We start from the raw sequence: 13,753 nt of genomic DNA on the forward strand, positions 1-13,753 counted from the left end.
CTGGTAACAAAACTGAGCCAGCACAAATCCAGCGTGCGAGTTCCTGGTAATTGTTGTCTAACACATGCAATGTACCAAAAAATCCAGGTCCAGACAGCTGCCCACTGTACTGTATTAAATCACATCTAAACATGTATGCACATGTGCTTTTAACATGCTAAAAAACATTGTTTAGCTTTGATAAACATGTAGCTAATATCACATAAAGGGAGAAGCAAAGTATGAAAGAACATCAGTCAGATAATGTTATCACAAAATTTACAACATTACCTCTATATAGTATATATCATGTCAGATTTTTGACGTTAACTAGATTGGAATGGTCATGGACATTGGCGTAGGAACCGGGGGGGTATTAGAAACATTAGGTTAGAAACCCCAAAATTATATCATTTGGCTCAGATCAGCTGTCCTATTAATGAGGAGACAGACCAGACCAATCACGGAGCCGGTTCAGGTATTTAGTCCCGAGTCTCTCAGTTGAAACAGCCAATCAGCTTGCTGGTTTTGCGGCGCGCGGAGGAGAGGCAGTGTGCTGGTGGTGGAAGCCCCACCCCCTCACTGTGAGATTTAGCAGCGGGACCGGGGTGCAGCTGATTTTAAAACAGATCTGGATATACAGTGATTTTTCTAACAGAAAGGTAACGGTAGGCTAACCACGTCAACTGTGATGATATGTTTCTGATAGCTGGATAAAAATACACGTCTCTGAATCAAAACACAGATCAAAACCCACTGTGATTAATAAACTGCAGCTGTGTTAGTGAGTTAGCTTAACTTTGGAATGAGCTAGATTTGGAGTCACGGTTAAAGAAAAAAATAAACTATATATATAATGTTCAACTTGCCCTGTACCTGATCAGCTAATCACTGTTTCATTTTCAATTAATTAATTTAATTTAAATCTTACTGTGAGCTATAATGAACGAAAATTCATTTAGCTAACTAGTTATCTAGAAGCCAGATGTAGAGGATAGCCAGAATTTAGTACAGTACTTTATGTTTGTACTAATTGTGTTTTTCACCTGACCAGCTGATCAGCTAATAAACAATAATTTACTGAGTTTACCTGTTAAAATCCTTTAGCCCCTATATGGAGCCTAAATTAATCATTATGTATATCCAGCAGTGTATTAGACACATCATACCACCACTACTTTATTAAGTGTCTTTAAAGCAGAGGAAGCTCTAGAATATGGAGAACAGTGTTAATATTCAGTAGAATATGTAAGAACAGGGCTGAGAAACACTGATCTAACCTGACTTCTGTTCATTTGTAGTTCACAGTAAGATCACATGTCCTGACGTTTATAAAAATCTCTATGAAACGTAAAGTTACATTCTTTTACATAAAAGGACACCATCTTAAGAAGAGCTCTCAGTGGAAAAAAAATAAAAGCGCAGGAGAAAATGTAAATATACAACAGAATTGACATGCCAATACATAATAATAATAATAATAATAATAATAATGATAATAATAACCAAATCTGTTATATTATTTTAAACTCAACTCTGTTATCTAAATGTATTTGCCTTTCTCTTTTGTTTCCCTTTAATTATCTCTCTTTCTCTTTTCTCTCTCTCTACTTGTCTCTCTCTCTCTCGACTTCTGTCTTTACTTTACTCTCTCTTTCTCTCGCTCTCTCTCTCTCTCTTTTTTTAATTGCCCCTTTTTCTATCTACTACAGCTGAATGATGTTTTCAACTGTAAATCTGCTTCTGCATAAAAAATGTATATAATTAGCTTCCACAGGTTTGTATTCAGGAGTTACCATGGTTCTGTATAGAGATTTTACTTTTACTAAAGAATCCCTGAAGAACACGTTTCTGTGTTTGTGTTTGTGTGTGTGTGTGTGTGTGTGTGTTTGTGTGTGTGTGTGTGTTGTGCGCGCACAGGGGCGAGGTGCTCTGCAGGACATTGATCAGATGTCACTTTTTAAGCCTCTCTGTAAGTTCTGTGCATCTGTGAGGAGTGTCAGGGAGATTGTACCCACTGTAAGACGAGCTTTGGCAGTCGCCCAGTCTGGAACACCAGGTGAGCAGTACTTGGAATTCTACTGCTGGAGTATTCTACTTTTAATCCTCCTGTGGAGTTCATTTTATGGTAACAAGAATATTTGTTTAGAAACCACTTACATTTTTATAGTGCAACAGAACTACATTTTGTGTTTATACTATTAGTAAGTCAAGTACATAGGTTCATATCTTGAAATTATGTTTATCTTCATCTAAATGAGTCCTATATTACTGCAACACAAGGGGAGGGTTCAAAAGAAAAACAACTGTAAACTGTATGTTGTGTTTATGTGCGTTTACTGTACAGCATCGTTCAAGATCAGATTAATTGTGAAATGCCTTTTTTTAGGCCCTGTATTTATTGAGTTCCCTATAGACACTCTTTATCCTTATCATGTGGTGGAGAAAGAGTTTTCTCCTAAAAGTACACCTAAAGGAATCGTGGGAAGAATTACTGCATGGTAAGTGTTTCATGTCTTCAAACAAATTGTACAAAACTGGTCACTCAACTTGTTTATCTTTATCCTAATAATAATAATGATATTTGTTATTAATACATTAACAAATAAGTAAGCTAGAATCGGAAAACATTTAATAATGGTTTTATTAATATTTTAATGAATAAAATGCATTGTTGATTTCTATGTGTTTGGTTTTAATCAAAACAGGATTTACTGTTTTGTGCTACTGTTTAAAAGTTTGAAATAGTATGTTAAACAACAATATTTAATACACTAGTGCATAGTGATGCCCTTTTTCATTTTAGCTATGTGATCTTCTTTCCCCTGTTCCTTCCAAGCTATTGGCATGTTGATCTGTTTAAGGTTGCCACAAAGTAATTTTTGAGGGCCTTTTTTAATTCCTCTTATACCCAGTCTGTAATTTGTTTCTGCCAGCGTTTTAGCCGCTGGTGGAATTGGGGGTGCCCTGAGTATGTCAAACATTTCCCCCCAATACCTGATCTAATTTACCATATTATTTGATGAAAGCTGAGATTCTGTCTCTGTAGAGTATCAAATCCATTTGGCCTCTGATTAGGTAATCACAGTCATTGACCTTCAGCAGAGAGAGTCCTGGTGATGGACATATTGTAGCCCACTAGACAAGGCTGTATGTAGTGTGTCTTATTTCATCTTCTATCTATCTAAAATGAGCACCCTTTACATGCCCTTTTTAAACCCTTTGGTGCGGAACGTGGACTCTTTAGCCAACATAGGGCACTATTTGGGACCTGGACATTTCTCCCAGTCACTTCTCTCCAGGTTTTCCACTTATTGGAGACCACATGGAATTTGGATTTCCCCTGCAATAGATCAACAGTGACATGGATCATCTACAATTCTAAAAAAATATATTTAATTATGTTTTTGGTAAACATGAAAACTGCTTTTAGGTATAAAGATGTCAACGTTATAAAATAAAAAATAAAATAACCCAGGTATGCACAATTGACGTTAGGATGTTATTCTGTCTAAATACAGTCCTAAGTACAACTAACACTTTTCACAACTAACCTCAATCCCCCCCTCCCCCTTTTTTATTTTTAATTTTGGATACCTCCTTCACAACAAAGGCAACATTAAACTCAAACGCAATATTTAATATGTTAGAGCTTGAGTGTGTGTTCCCATTGTTATCCACAAGCTACTACAGATCAGGCATTAGTTGATATTTCCCATAGCTCAATATTGTTTTAGATCTGGTATTTAGATGGAGACAATGCTGTACAGAATACATCAGTTATAAGCTAGGCATGTCATATGAAGACCTGTTTGCTTCTTTTGGGAAAAATTTGGAAGTTCTGGAAGTTCCATATACACATAACCGCTCTAACAAAAACCGATACAGTACATGTTTTTAAAGCAAAATGCACCAATTTTACAATATGCATAATTTTATCTTCACTGATATATCCATCAGCAGTCACAAGAGTCTATATGGTGCTAATGGGACTCAGAGCTGCTGTATCTTTCCAGCTTTCTAATGTTGGTTGCATATGTTTACTGTAGAAAGATGTTAGACATGAATGTTCCACATATCTAGCAGACTGCTGTGTTTTTTGAAAAGTGCCCTGCTGTCCTTCTGCTTACTAGAATGGTTCACCTTTTCTTCTCAAAGGTATCTAAACAACCATCTAATGAACCTTTTTGCTGGAGCATGGGAAGTGGTGGACTTTTCCCCTCTGCCTGTCCATATCCCTCAAGCCACAGACCAGGAGGTGAGGCTGACATCCTTTCAGTGGAAATGTTTTCATGGTGGTGTCTTTTATATAGGCCTGGACAATAATTGGATATCGATATTTATCGCAATAAGAAATGTTTTATTAACGGTGATATCATTTTTGTGCTATATCGATATGTATTATTTACAGAATCTGTCACGGACAGGTGTTTTTTTTACTGCTGTCAGTTCACTGCAGAGCTGAACATAATCAGCCTCTGTAGCCGGGCTACGTCAGTGCGTGATGACGTAATCACACATGCACGTAGCCGGCTAGGCTAGGCTTGCTAGGCTAGGCTCGGATCCGCTCCGCAACTACAATGTCCCACGCTGAAGCCAAACCAACCCTAACAAATATAATATGTTCCGCGCTAAAGACGAGCGGGGCCGACCCTAACCGAGCGGAACTCGGGGCTCGGTTCTTCGGTTAGGCTTGGTCCCGCTTCCACCGACAAAAGTAAAAGAACCAGGATACTAGGTTCCTCAGCGTGAACCGTGACCGCTTCTGTTCACCACCACTGTGCAGCGCCCTCTGTTGATGATGTATAATGTTACGCTTCCACGGTTCCACTATAATTGGTAATAACGCCGGCTGGTTCACTGAAATGCACCACGGTACTTATAAGCCCAAACTGAACTGGTTTAAGGACCAGAGTTCTTTTGGAGGAAAAGTGCTTAAAGTTAACAGTTATCTAGTTTTAAAAGTGATATTAAAAACATGTTGATGGAGCTGTATACATTACTTATTCTAACTTATTTTTAACACATGCTCACTGTTCAGGTGCAAAGATGTGTGGAGCTTGTGAGCAGAGCTAAGAAGCCAGTGATCCTGTTGGGCAGCCAGGCAACACTACCCCCAACTCCTGTTAATGAAATCAGGTAGGTTTGTGAGGAAGTAAAACCATGTAAAAAATTTTTTCATATCTAGAGTTTTTTTTTTTCAGAGGAAGCTTGAACACTAACTGTGCATTTCACTACAAAGAAAAAAAATCTGTCCTGATTAATTGGATGATGTACAACTTGAACTGAATTAAGTTTTTAAACAGCAATTAGAAATCTGAAAAAAACTTTGAAATAAATGTCTTTTTACACTGTTTTAAAGTGTCATATCTTTGCTGTTGTAAAGGAATAAAGATTTAATAATAAATATTTACAGACATGTGAGGGTGTACTCACTTTTGTGAGACACTGTACCGTTTTATTTCGCTTTATAAGTGGCCCTTAAAATCCTTTAATTTTCCCAAATTAATTTTTTGTCAGTGCGCCTTTAATCCAGTGCACCTTATGAATTAATTTTATCAGTTAGTTATCAAGGAGCAGTAAAGCCTGATGCTGGAGCAGCATTAGCATTAACCACTAACCGCAGCACTAGCTCTTTCGCTGTTTATAGATGAGTTTTATCGGCCAGTAGCCTGCATTTTTACTGCATTAAAACAAGCTATGTGGGACAAACCGCTAGCTAATATCACCCTGGCTCACTGGAACATTTAGGGTTCCTCAGGGTATAGCTGTCTTGCAGCTAACCGGGGCTAGCCTTACTGGAAATCTGGAAATCTAAGCTTACTGTAAATAAAAGGAAGAGCTTTACTCACCCAAATAAACAGTTTTCAGTAGAGAAATATGTGTAGATTAACATCCAGCTCTCCATATTTTTTTTTTGTTTTAAGAAATAGTTATGTTTACTTAACTTAGCTTTACAGATCTTTACAGCAGTGAGTCCTGCTGAATTAGAAGGAAAACATGGCTACACCCCTGTTCCTTACTAGTGTCGCATAATGTGCCTTATAATCCAGTGCACCTTATGTATGACAATGGACCATAAAATAGAATTTTATTGATAGTGCGCCTTATAATCTTTGTATTAATTTGTATTTAAAATCCTGTGGTTGCAGGCACATATGAATGTGATTTGACAGGTTGTGTTTTTGCCCTGTTTATTGAATAATGAACTGCTTTAGAATGTATCCTACAGATATTTTCTATTGTTATGATAGCCAGGGTGGATGATGTTATTTTTGCTGTCCTATTTGTTATTGGTTAAGTTGGGTTTTTTTTTTGGTTTATTGTGCAGAAAAGCTCTGGAGTCTCTGGGCATTCCTTGCTTCCTGGGTGGGATGTCTCGGGGGATGCTCGGTAAAAACAGTCCTCTGCACATCAGACAGAACAGAAGAGATGCCCTGAAAGAGGCCGATCTGGTGCTGCTAGCAGGTAATTAATATCTATTTGTCGAGTGTTTTACGATTTATTTCATGGCATGTTTATTATATATATATTTATTTTTTTTATTTTTATTTTTTTTATTAGGTACCGTGTGCGACTTCAGACTGAGTTACGGCAGGGTGCTCAACAGACGAAGTAAAATAATTACAGTCAACAGAGACAAGTCACAGCTGCTGAAGAACTCTGATATATTCTGGAAGCCAACGGTGGCCATTCAAGGTGCGCCACTGCCCGACACTCCTAAAAACAAAACAATACAAGACCGTAAATCCAACGCACATAGTCCAGGAGTACCACTATTGAGTATAAGTTTAGTAGCACACAAATTAGCTTTGAATTCAAGCTAAAAAAAATTATCATTATTTACACTTCAAGAAACAAAATTTACGTACAAACCAGAAACACAAGATATGACTAGTAAATGTGAATAATTCACAGGAAAGCACGTTTATTATTTAAATCACCTAAGACAGCATGAAAATCGTTCTTGAACATTATTGTTTATCTAATAAAACATTAAGGTAAATACACAACAAACAGTGCTTAAACAAAGTGTCTTAACTAAGGTTCTGGTTTAAACTTATGGTGTATTTAGTCAGTAGTGCATACGAGTTTTCATTGCAGTCATGTTGTAATCTCAGAATTGAATGTTGTGAAAGTGTGAAAAGTTATGGACCGACTTAATTTATTTAATCTGTATTAGTGTGCTTATTGAACAATTATTTTAAAACGTCTCCTAATATAAATCTTCTCACATTTACTTCTGTTGTTTGCTCCTCAAAAACAAATAACATATACCAATTGTTCAGGTGATGTTGGGTCCTTCTTGCTGCGCATTTCTAAAGGACTGGAAGGACATACATTTCCTCAAGACTGGGCTGAGAACCTGAAAGAGGGAGACAAGGCCAAAGAGAAGGCAAACAGGTAGAACTGCTGTGGTCAACTGGCCAAGTTCATGGGTGTTTGTTGGTCCAGATGTCTGTCTGTCTGTCATCTGTTTTTGTGTTTGATATTTTTACCTGTTTAACTACTTTAGGGCTAAAGCAGAGGAGAAGACTGAGAGGCACCTGAATCCTCTCAGTGTCCTGCAGCGTGTAGATGAGCTGATGGCGGAGGACAGCATCATTGTTGCAGATGGAGGAGACTTCGTAGGCAGTGCTGCCTACATCATGAGACCACGAGGGCCCCTCTGCTGGCTGGACCCAGGTCAAAAAAACTAAATTTTTTAGATGTTGTTGCAGTAGAACAGGTCTGATACCAGTAAAGTATGTGCATCACTGCAAGCTGCTAGCCTCAGTTTATCACCTTATGTAGATATCATAAAGGAAATCCAACTCTCAGTTATCCATCAGCAAATAAATGATCACTCAAACTCAAACATTTAGCTATTAGATCCACGCCAGCTAAAAAAGTGCTGTGCACACAGTGCCCTCCATGTTTGGGACTAACATGTATTTTCCTTTATCTCTGTTTCACAGTTTAACATTTCAGATCACACCATTTAGACCTGATGACTTGTTTTAAAGGGTATTTGCATGCATTTTAGTTTCACAATGTTGAAATTATTACACATTTTTACATGGCCCCTCTCATTTCAGGGTACCCTAATGGCTTTATTGACATTTATAATGTGTTCCATTGCTTCATTGGATTCCTAAACTGTTCTACAAGCTTTCAAACTTATTTGGAGTCATTTGCCTTTGTTCGGCATGAGGACAAGAGCTGTACCAATGAAATTAAAAACTAATACAAGGCTTAAAAATAATAATAAATCCAGACATTAGTCAAACATCAAGATTGAATTGAGTGAGCCTTCATTGAGAAGAAAGAATGCACTGATGTGCTTATTAAAGGGACATGTAGGCCATGGAGACCTGGGGCCTCATGTACTAGGACTTGCGTGGACTTCCTACTAAAATGTTCCGTACGCTCAGACCTGAAAAGTTCCGTATGCACAAAAAAAACAGATTTATCAAACCGTGCTTAGGCAAAATCCCACGTTCTTTCTTTTAGTACATCACAATCAACTTGAAATCAAGCGCAAATGCACGAAAACATCACACCTTCCATGACTCCTCCCTCAATTACGCAGAGTATGTTATAATAATAATAAAAATCATAATAATAATAATAACTATTATTATTATTGTTATTATTAATATTATTATTAATATTATAATCGCGTAGCGTATAATTACCCATGTTTTAAATTGTATCATTCTAAGATGCATAATAAATGCTTTCATTTAAATGCTTTAAATTAGTTGCTTAACAAGTAGCCACACGTCACACACTCAGCGTGTAATCTTATCCTCTTCTGCTCTTGGAAATCTAAAACGGTTTATAAGCCAGTCATCATCATGATCCAAAAAACATAATGATCACGGAAATGCGCTCTCAATGAATTCGGCCATTAGCAATATTTTCCAATAATGCCAACGCTGCCATCTCCAATAACTCCAGCGCAAACTTTTATACATGTTTATATGATGTGGAACGATTATTTCAGTAAACCAATGAAATTGTCTGATTAATTTACTTTATTTTACCCAATAAGGCTTACTACAATGTGTGCATAAAGGATATCTTAACAGTTTTAATTTCAATGCAATTTGCCTCTAAGTGTCGCCAAATGACAAAAACACAAAACATAGGTACAAAAAAAAGGCGTAAGCCCGAAACGAGAGTGCCATGGGGGAACGCACTTTCTCACGTTCAAGTCGAATTTAGTACATCTGACCGTGAGCGTGAAATATGGCGTACGCAATGTTTTTGTGCGACTGAATAAAGTCTGAAATATGTATTTTAATCATGTCTCACTAGTTTGATTTGAAATATTATACTGTGGAGCATAATTACAGAAAAATGTGTCTTTGCTTCAAATATGGTATTATATGTAAGTCCATAAAATTATTAAATATCATCTGGTATAGACATAAAAGGTCTGGAGAAATTCTGTGTAGCTTCTCAGATCGCTTTTTGTATGTTCTTGTAATCCAGCATTATGAGATTCAGTGCTCAAGGTACTACATGCAGGTGTACCAGTAAGGAAAAGTTAGATTTCTGTCAACTGTCTACTTAAACATAACCTTGATAGACAATAAAGCCCTTTTTAAAGTTACTTCTTAGCAGAGGTAACAATAATTGAGACTCTGTAATGCACTCAGCTCTCTTGTCATAGCACTAGAGTGCTTTTCCAGCACATATAGTGCATACTTCATTATGATAGGCTGGTAATGCAACAAAATGTGCAGGGCAAGGAGGACTTTATGGCTGGTTCAGAATTATCGTTATAAATACATGAATTCTAAAAACATTTATATTACAAATTATAATTATAGTTACATACCTAAATACAGAATTGTTTGCTTCCATGAACACTACTGTTTTATACAGGGGCTTTTGGGACCCTAGGCGTAGGAGGAGGATTTGCCCTGGGTGCGAAACTTTGTCACCCTGACTCAGAGGTAGCATGTTAACACCACCAAACTTACTTAATTTCTCAGTAGATTCAGGTGCCTTTCTTTACAATCTGTCATTATTATAAATGTTTTGATAATGTTGTATTATTTTATTAGTTAAGTCTCATATTGAACTGTTCTCTGTTGGAAACTAGTTTTGTGTCGTTCACAGGTGTGGGTTGTTTATGGTGATGGGTCCTTAGGCTACAGTGTGGCCGAATTTGATACCTTCACCAGACACAAGGTATCTTTAATCTTCAAATCTTAAACATCAAATAATTGCAGATAGATTAATAGCCTATAACACTTTGTAATTGTAATATTTATAATAATATTTGTGCAAACCCTTTATATACACACACTCCTTTCCCTCTTATTTCAGACACCTGTAATTGCCCTAGTGGGTAATGATGCTTGTTGGAGTCAGATTTCCAGAGAACAAGTCCCCATTCTGGGCAGTAATGTAGCCTGTGGCCTTGCCTTTACAGGTGAAATACTTCTCTCTCTCACACACACACAAACATTGTCCAACAAAAAAGTGAGTACACCCCTCAAAATACTGATGCGGATGCATCGGGATGCAACGGGACAGTGTGTCCATGGTCCACAGTGTTGCCTGGTGAATGTATTTGAAATCACCCTTTTAGCTTTATCTAAATGAACTATTTTTGATTGTAGATCCTCTGAAAGCTCTTTTTGTTGCAGCATGGCTAACATATGTGTATCTTTTATTGTGTAAAGCAAACTCAAAATGTCTATTTTTATTAGTCAATCTAGTCCACACCTCCAAACTAGCAATACTCCTAATACATTTAACTCTAGTTAGCTTTGTAGAGGTCATTTTTCAGTACCATCATGAGGTTTTCATGGTTGTTCTCAATGAAGACATAAATTATATATTTTTTTATTTTATTACTTCCATCCCAATACAGTGTCTTGCTAATGTATTCATACCCCTTGACCTTTTTACATTTTGTCACCTTACAACCTAAATGTAAATGTGTTTTATTGTTTAAACCAACACATAATAGCACATCGTAGTGAAGTGGAATGATGCACGGTTTTCAAAATTGTAATCAGTTAAAAATCTGAAAAGTGTGACGTGAAAAAGTATTCAGCCCCCTTAGTCTGAACCCCCTAAATAAAATCCAGTGCAATCAATTGCCTTTAGAAAACAGTCTAGCTGTGTTTAGTCTCAGTATAAATACATCTGTTCTGTGTGGTTCACAGAAAGGGGTTTATTAGAGATCACTAGTGAACAAACAGCATCAGGAAGACCAAGGAACTCACCAGACAGATCAGAGATAAAGTTGTGGAGAAGAAGTTTAAAGCAGGGTTAGGTTATTAAACCATACCCCAAGAAGCACTGTTCTATCCATCATCCAAAGGTCCACTCAAACTGACAGATCCAGCAAGGAGAACACTGGTCAGAGACGCTGCCAAGAGGTCCATTGTCACTCTGAAGGAGCTGCAGAAATCAACAGCTCAGGTGGGAGAATCCGTCCACAGGACAACTAAATCACGCACTCCACAAATCTGCCCTTTTTGGAAGAGGGTCAAGAAGAAAATCAATGAAGAAAGATGAAGGAGTTCTGCAGAGGAAGATGCTGTGGTCAGAAGAGACCAAATTTTTACCTAAATGCATTGCTACGTGTGACAGAAAAGTAACATTGTTCATAACCCTGTGAAACATGGTGGTGGCAGCATCATGCTGTGGATGGGATGCTTTTCTTCAGCAGGGATAGGGAGGTTTACCTTCCAGCAAGACAGTGACCCTAAACATACAGCCAGAGCTTTATTGGATTGATTTAGATTAAAGAATATTCAAGTCCTGACCTAAATCTCTTTCTTCTGTGAGCTTCTGTGGCAAGACGTGAAAATTGCTGTTCACAGACGCTCTCCATCCAACCTGGCTGATCTTCAGCTGTTTAATTAAGAAGAATGGAACAAAAATCTCAGTCTCTAGATTTGTAAATCTAGTAGAGACATACACATTAATATTGTAGCTGTAATGGCAGAGAAAGGTGTCTCTAATAAGTATTGATATAGTGGGGCTGAATACTTTTGCATGTCACACTTGTCATATTTTTATTTGATGAAAGTAAAGTATAGTTTTCATTACACTTCAAAAACATATCTTTGCTACTGTTGAGTTTAGAAGCTAGATTACTTTTTATTGACACTGAAATATTAATTATTATTTTTATTTCATTCACCTCCTCCTCTCTCTCACTCTGTGATAAAACATAAGATTTCCTGTTTCCTTCTCTGTGTTTGTGCTCATTTCTTTCATTAAGGCTTATGTGTTCCATGCTAATTCTCTTCCTGAACAAAATCCAATAATAATCCATCAAAATCACATATCTGAAATCAGTTATTTTATTTATTATTTACAGTTTACTGCAGCTAGTTAGGAATATGTACAACATTTATTTATTGTTTTTTTTCCCTTCCCAAAACACAAGAAAGTACAAGCATGCAATCATTTCATCCCAGAATACTGTTAGTAGTACACTGTGTGCAGCGATTGATTTAAAGGAATTTTCTGAAACTTCTTCCTGTGTTTTTGTTGTTTTTTACTCACAGATTATCACGTTGTTGCCCAAGGTTACGGTGGCAAAGGTCACCTGATTGGGCGAGAGGATGAGTCTCAGCTTGAAGACATTGTAAAAGAAGCTCAGAGGGAATGTAAAGAAGGCCAGGCCGTGCTACTTAATGTTCTTATTGGGAAAACCAACTTCAGGGATGGGTCCATCTCTGTGTAGTATCTCCTAAAGCAGTGGTGTGTCAACAGTAAAGGGTATCACAATGGAAAAACATGTTTTTTACTGATTTGCTGTGTCCCAAAGACTAGGCTCAGCTACGACATCATATAATGGTGCACCAGTCGTATGGGGCAGAACATGGAGGTTCCAGAGTATAGCGCTGCAGTGGCAACAGGTTTCTGGTGATATCATTACAAAGCTTTGAAGACTGTGCTATACGTGTGGTCAAGGATTCTTGATTAACTGTCTGCAGCCTAGACTTTGCAACACAGCTACAGTGTTTCAGGGTATGTGGGATGAATAGATGACAAAATGGCCTTAATTTTAAAACAGGCCCTAAAGGTTTTTTTAATCATTTGTTTTCATGAGGGGATTTTTTTAAGGGAAAATATTTGAATTGTTTGCTGTTTTCTGGTAATTGCCTGGGAATGGAATAAGTTGCCATGGCTGTATCTTGATTCTTATATAATGACCGTAAAACTAGACAATTTTAAGCATTTAAATGTTGAATTGTGGGTTTAAAACACTTTTTTTTCAGTTAGCATATAAACCTGTTGCTGTAATTGTTAACATGTATGACAAATTATGAATTAAGTGGGACTGAATTTTTAACTGAAGAAAGTAAAATAAATTCAATGCAAAACTCCTTTTGGTCATGGTACTGTAAATGTTTTGCAGCATTTTGACAGTAAACATTGCAGAATAATATTACAATGCCCCTATGCATATTGTATAATTAAAAATGTTGTATTGAACATCCAGTGCTTTTGCAATTTTAATTTTAATCATGCATTCACATCATATATACTGTCACTTAGCCCAAGGAAGTTAAACATTTGTGCTAAACTGTTTCTGCATATGTATGTTTCTGCAAACAGTTTTTTTTTCTCCTGGTGTCCACTTAATGTACCAAAAACAGTTGTATAAATGGTTTGTGTAAAGGGCCTGGGTAAAACAATGTGTTAAGTGGATATGTAAATGAACCCTTGCTTGAAACTCATGTTTGGATCCTCACATACTAGATTTAGCTAACTCCACGTAGATGAAAAGAAAGAAAACCCCACAAAC

The 13,753-nt window shown here is 37.0% G+C and overlaps 1 protein-coding gene across 1 annotated transcript in view; it reads left to right on the forward strand.

Moving 5' to 3' along the window:
- Window positions 1–13,440, forward strand: part of ilvbl (ilvB (bacterial acetolactate synthase)-like) — a 30,224-nt gene extending 16,784 nt beyond the window's left edge. Inside the window, exons 4-15 of the mRNA XM_022668243.2 lie at window positions 1,900–2,038; window positions 2,369–2,480; window positions 4,138–4,237; window positions 5,021–5,118; window positions 6,311–6,447; window positions 6,544–6,678; window positions 7,269–7,383; window positions 7,496–7,665; window positions 9,856–9,926; window positions 10,093–10,164; window positions 10,303–10,408; window positions 12,507–13,440. Of these exons, the coding sequence (XP_022523964.2) occupies window positions 1,900–2,038; window positions 2,369–2,480; window positions 4,138–4,237; window positions 5,021–5,118; window positions 6,311–6,447; window positions 6,544–6,678; window positions 7,269–7,383; window positions 7,496–7,665; window positions 9,856–9,926; window positions 10,093–10,164; window positions 10,303–10,408; window positions 12,507–12,685 (1,434 nt within the window). The 3' untranslated portion in view covers window positions 12,686–13,440. The remainder of the gene's footprint in view (window positions 1–1,899; window positions 2,039–2,368; window positions 2,481–4,137; window positions 4,238–5,020; window positions 5,119–6,310; window positions 6,448–6,543; window positions 6,679–7,268; window positions 7,384–7,495; window positions 7,666–9,855; window positions 9,927–10,092; window positions 10,165–10,302; window positions 10,409–12,506) is intronic.
- The last annotated feature ends 313 nt before the right edge of the window (window positions 13,441–13,753 follow it).

This window comes from Astyanax mexicanus, unplaced genomic scaffold (assembly GCF_023375975.1).
Source record: "Astyanax mexicanus isolate ESR-SI-001 unplaced genomic scaffold, AstMex3_surface scaffold_37, whole genome shotgun sequence".
Taxonomy (NCBI): Eukaryota; Metazoa; Chordata; class Actinopteri; order Characiformes; family Acestrorhamphidae; genus Astyanax; species Astyanax mexicanus.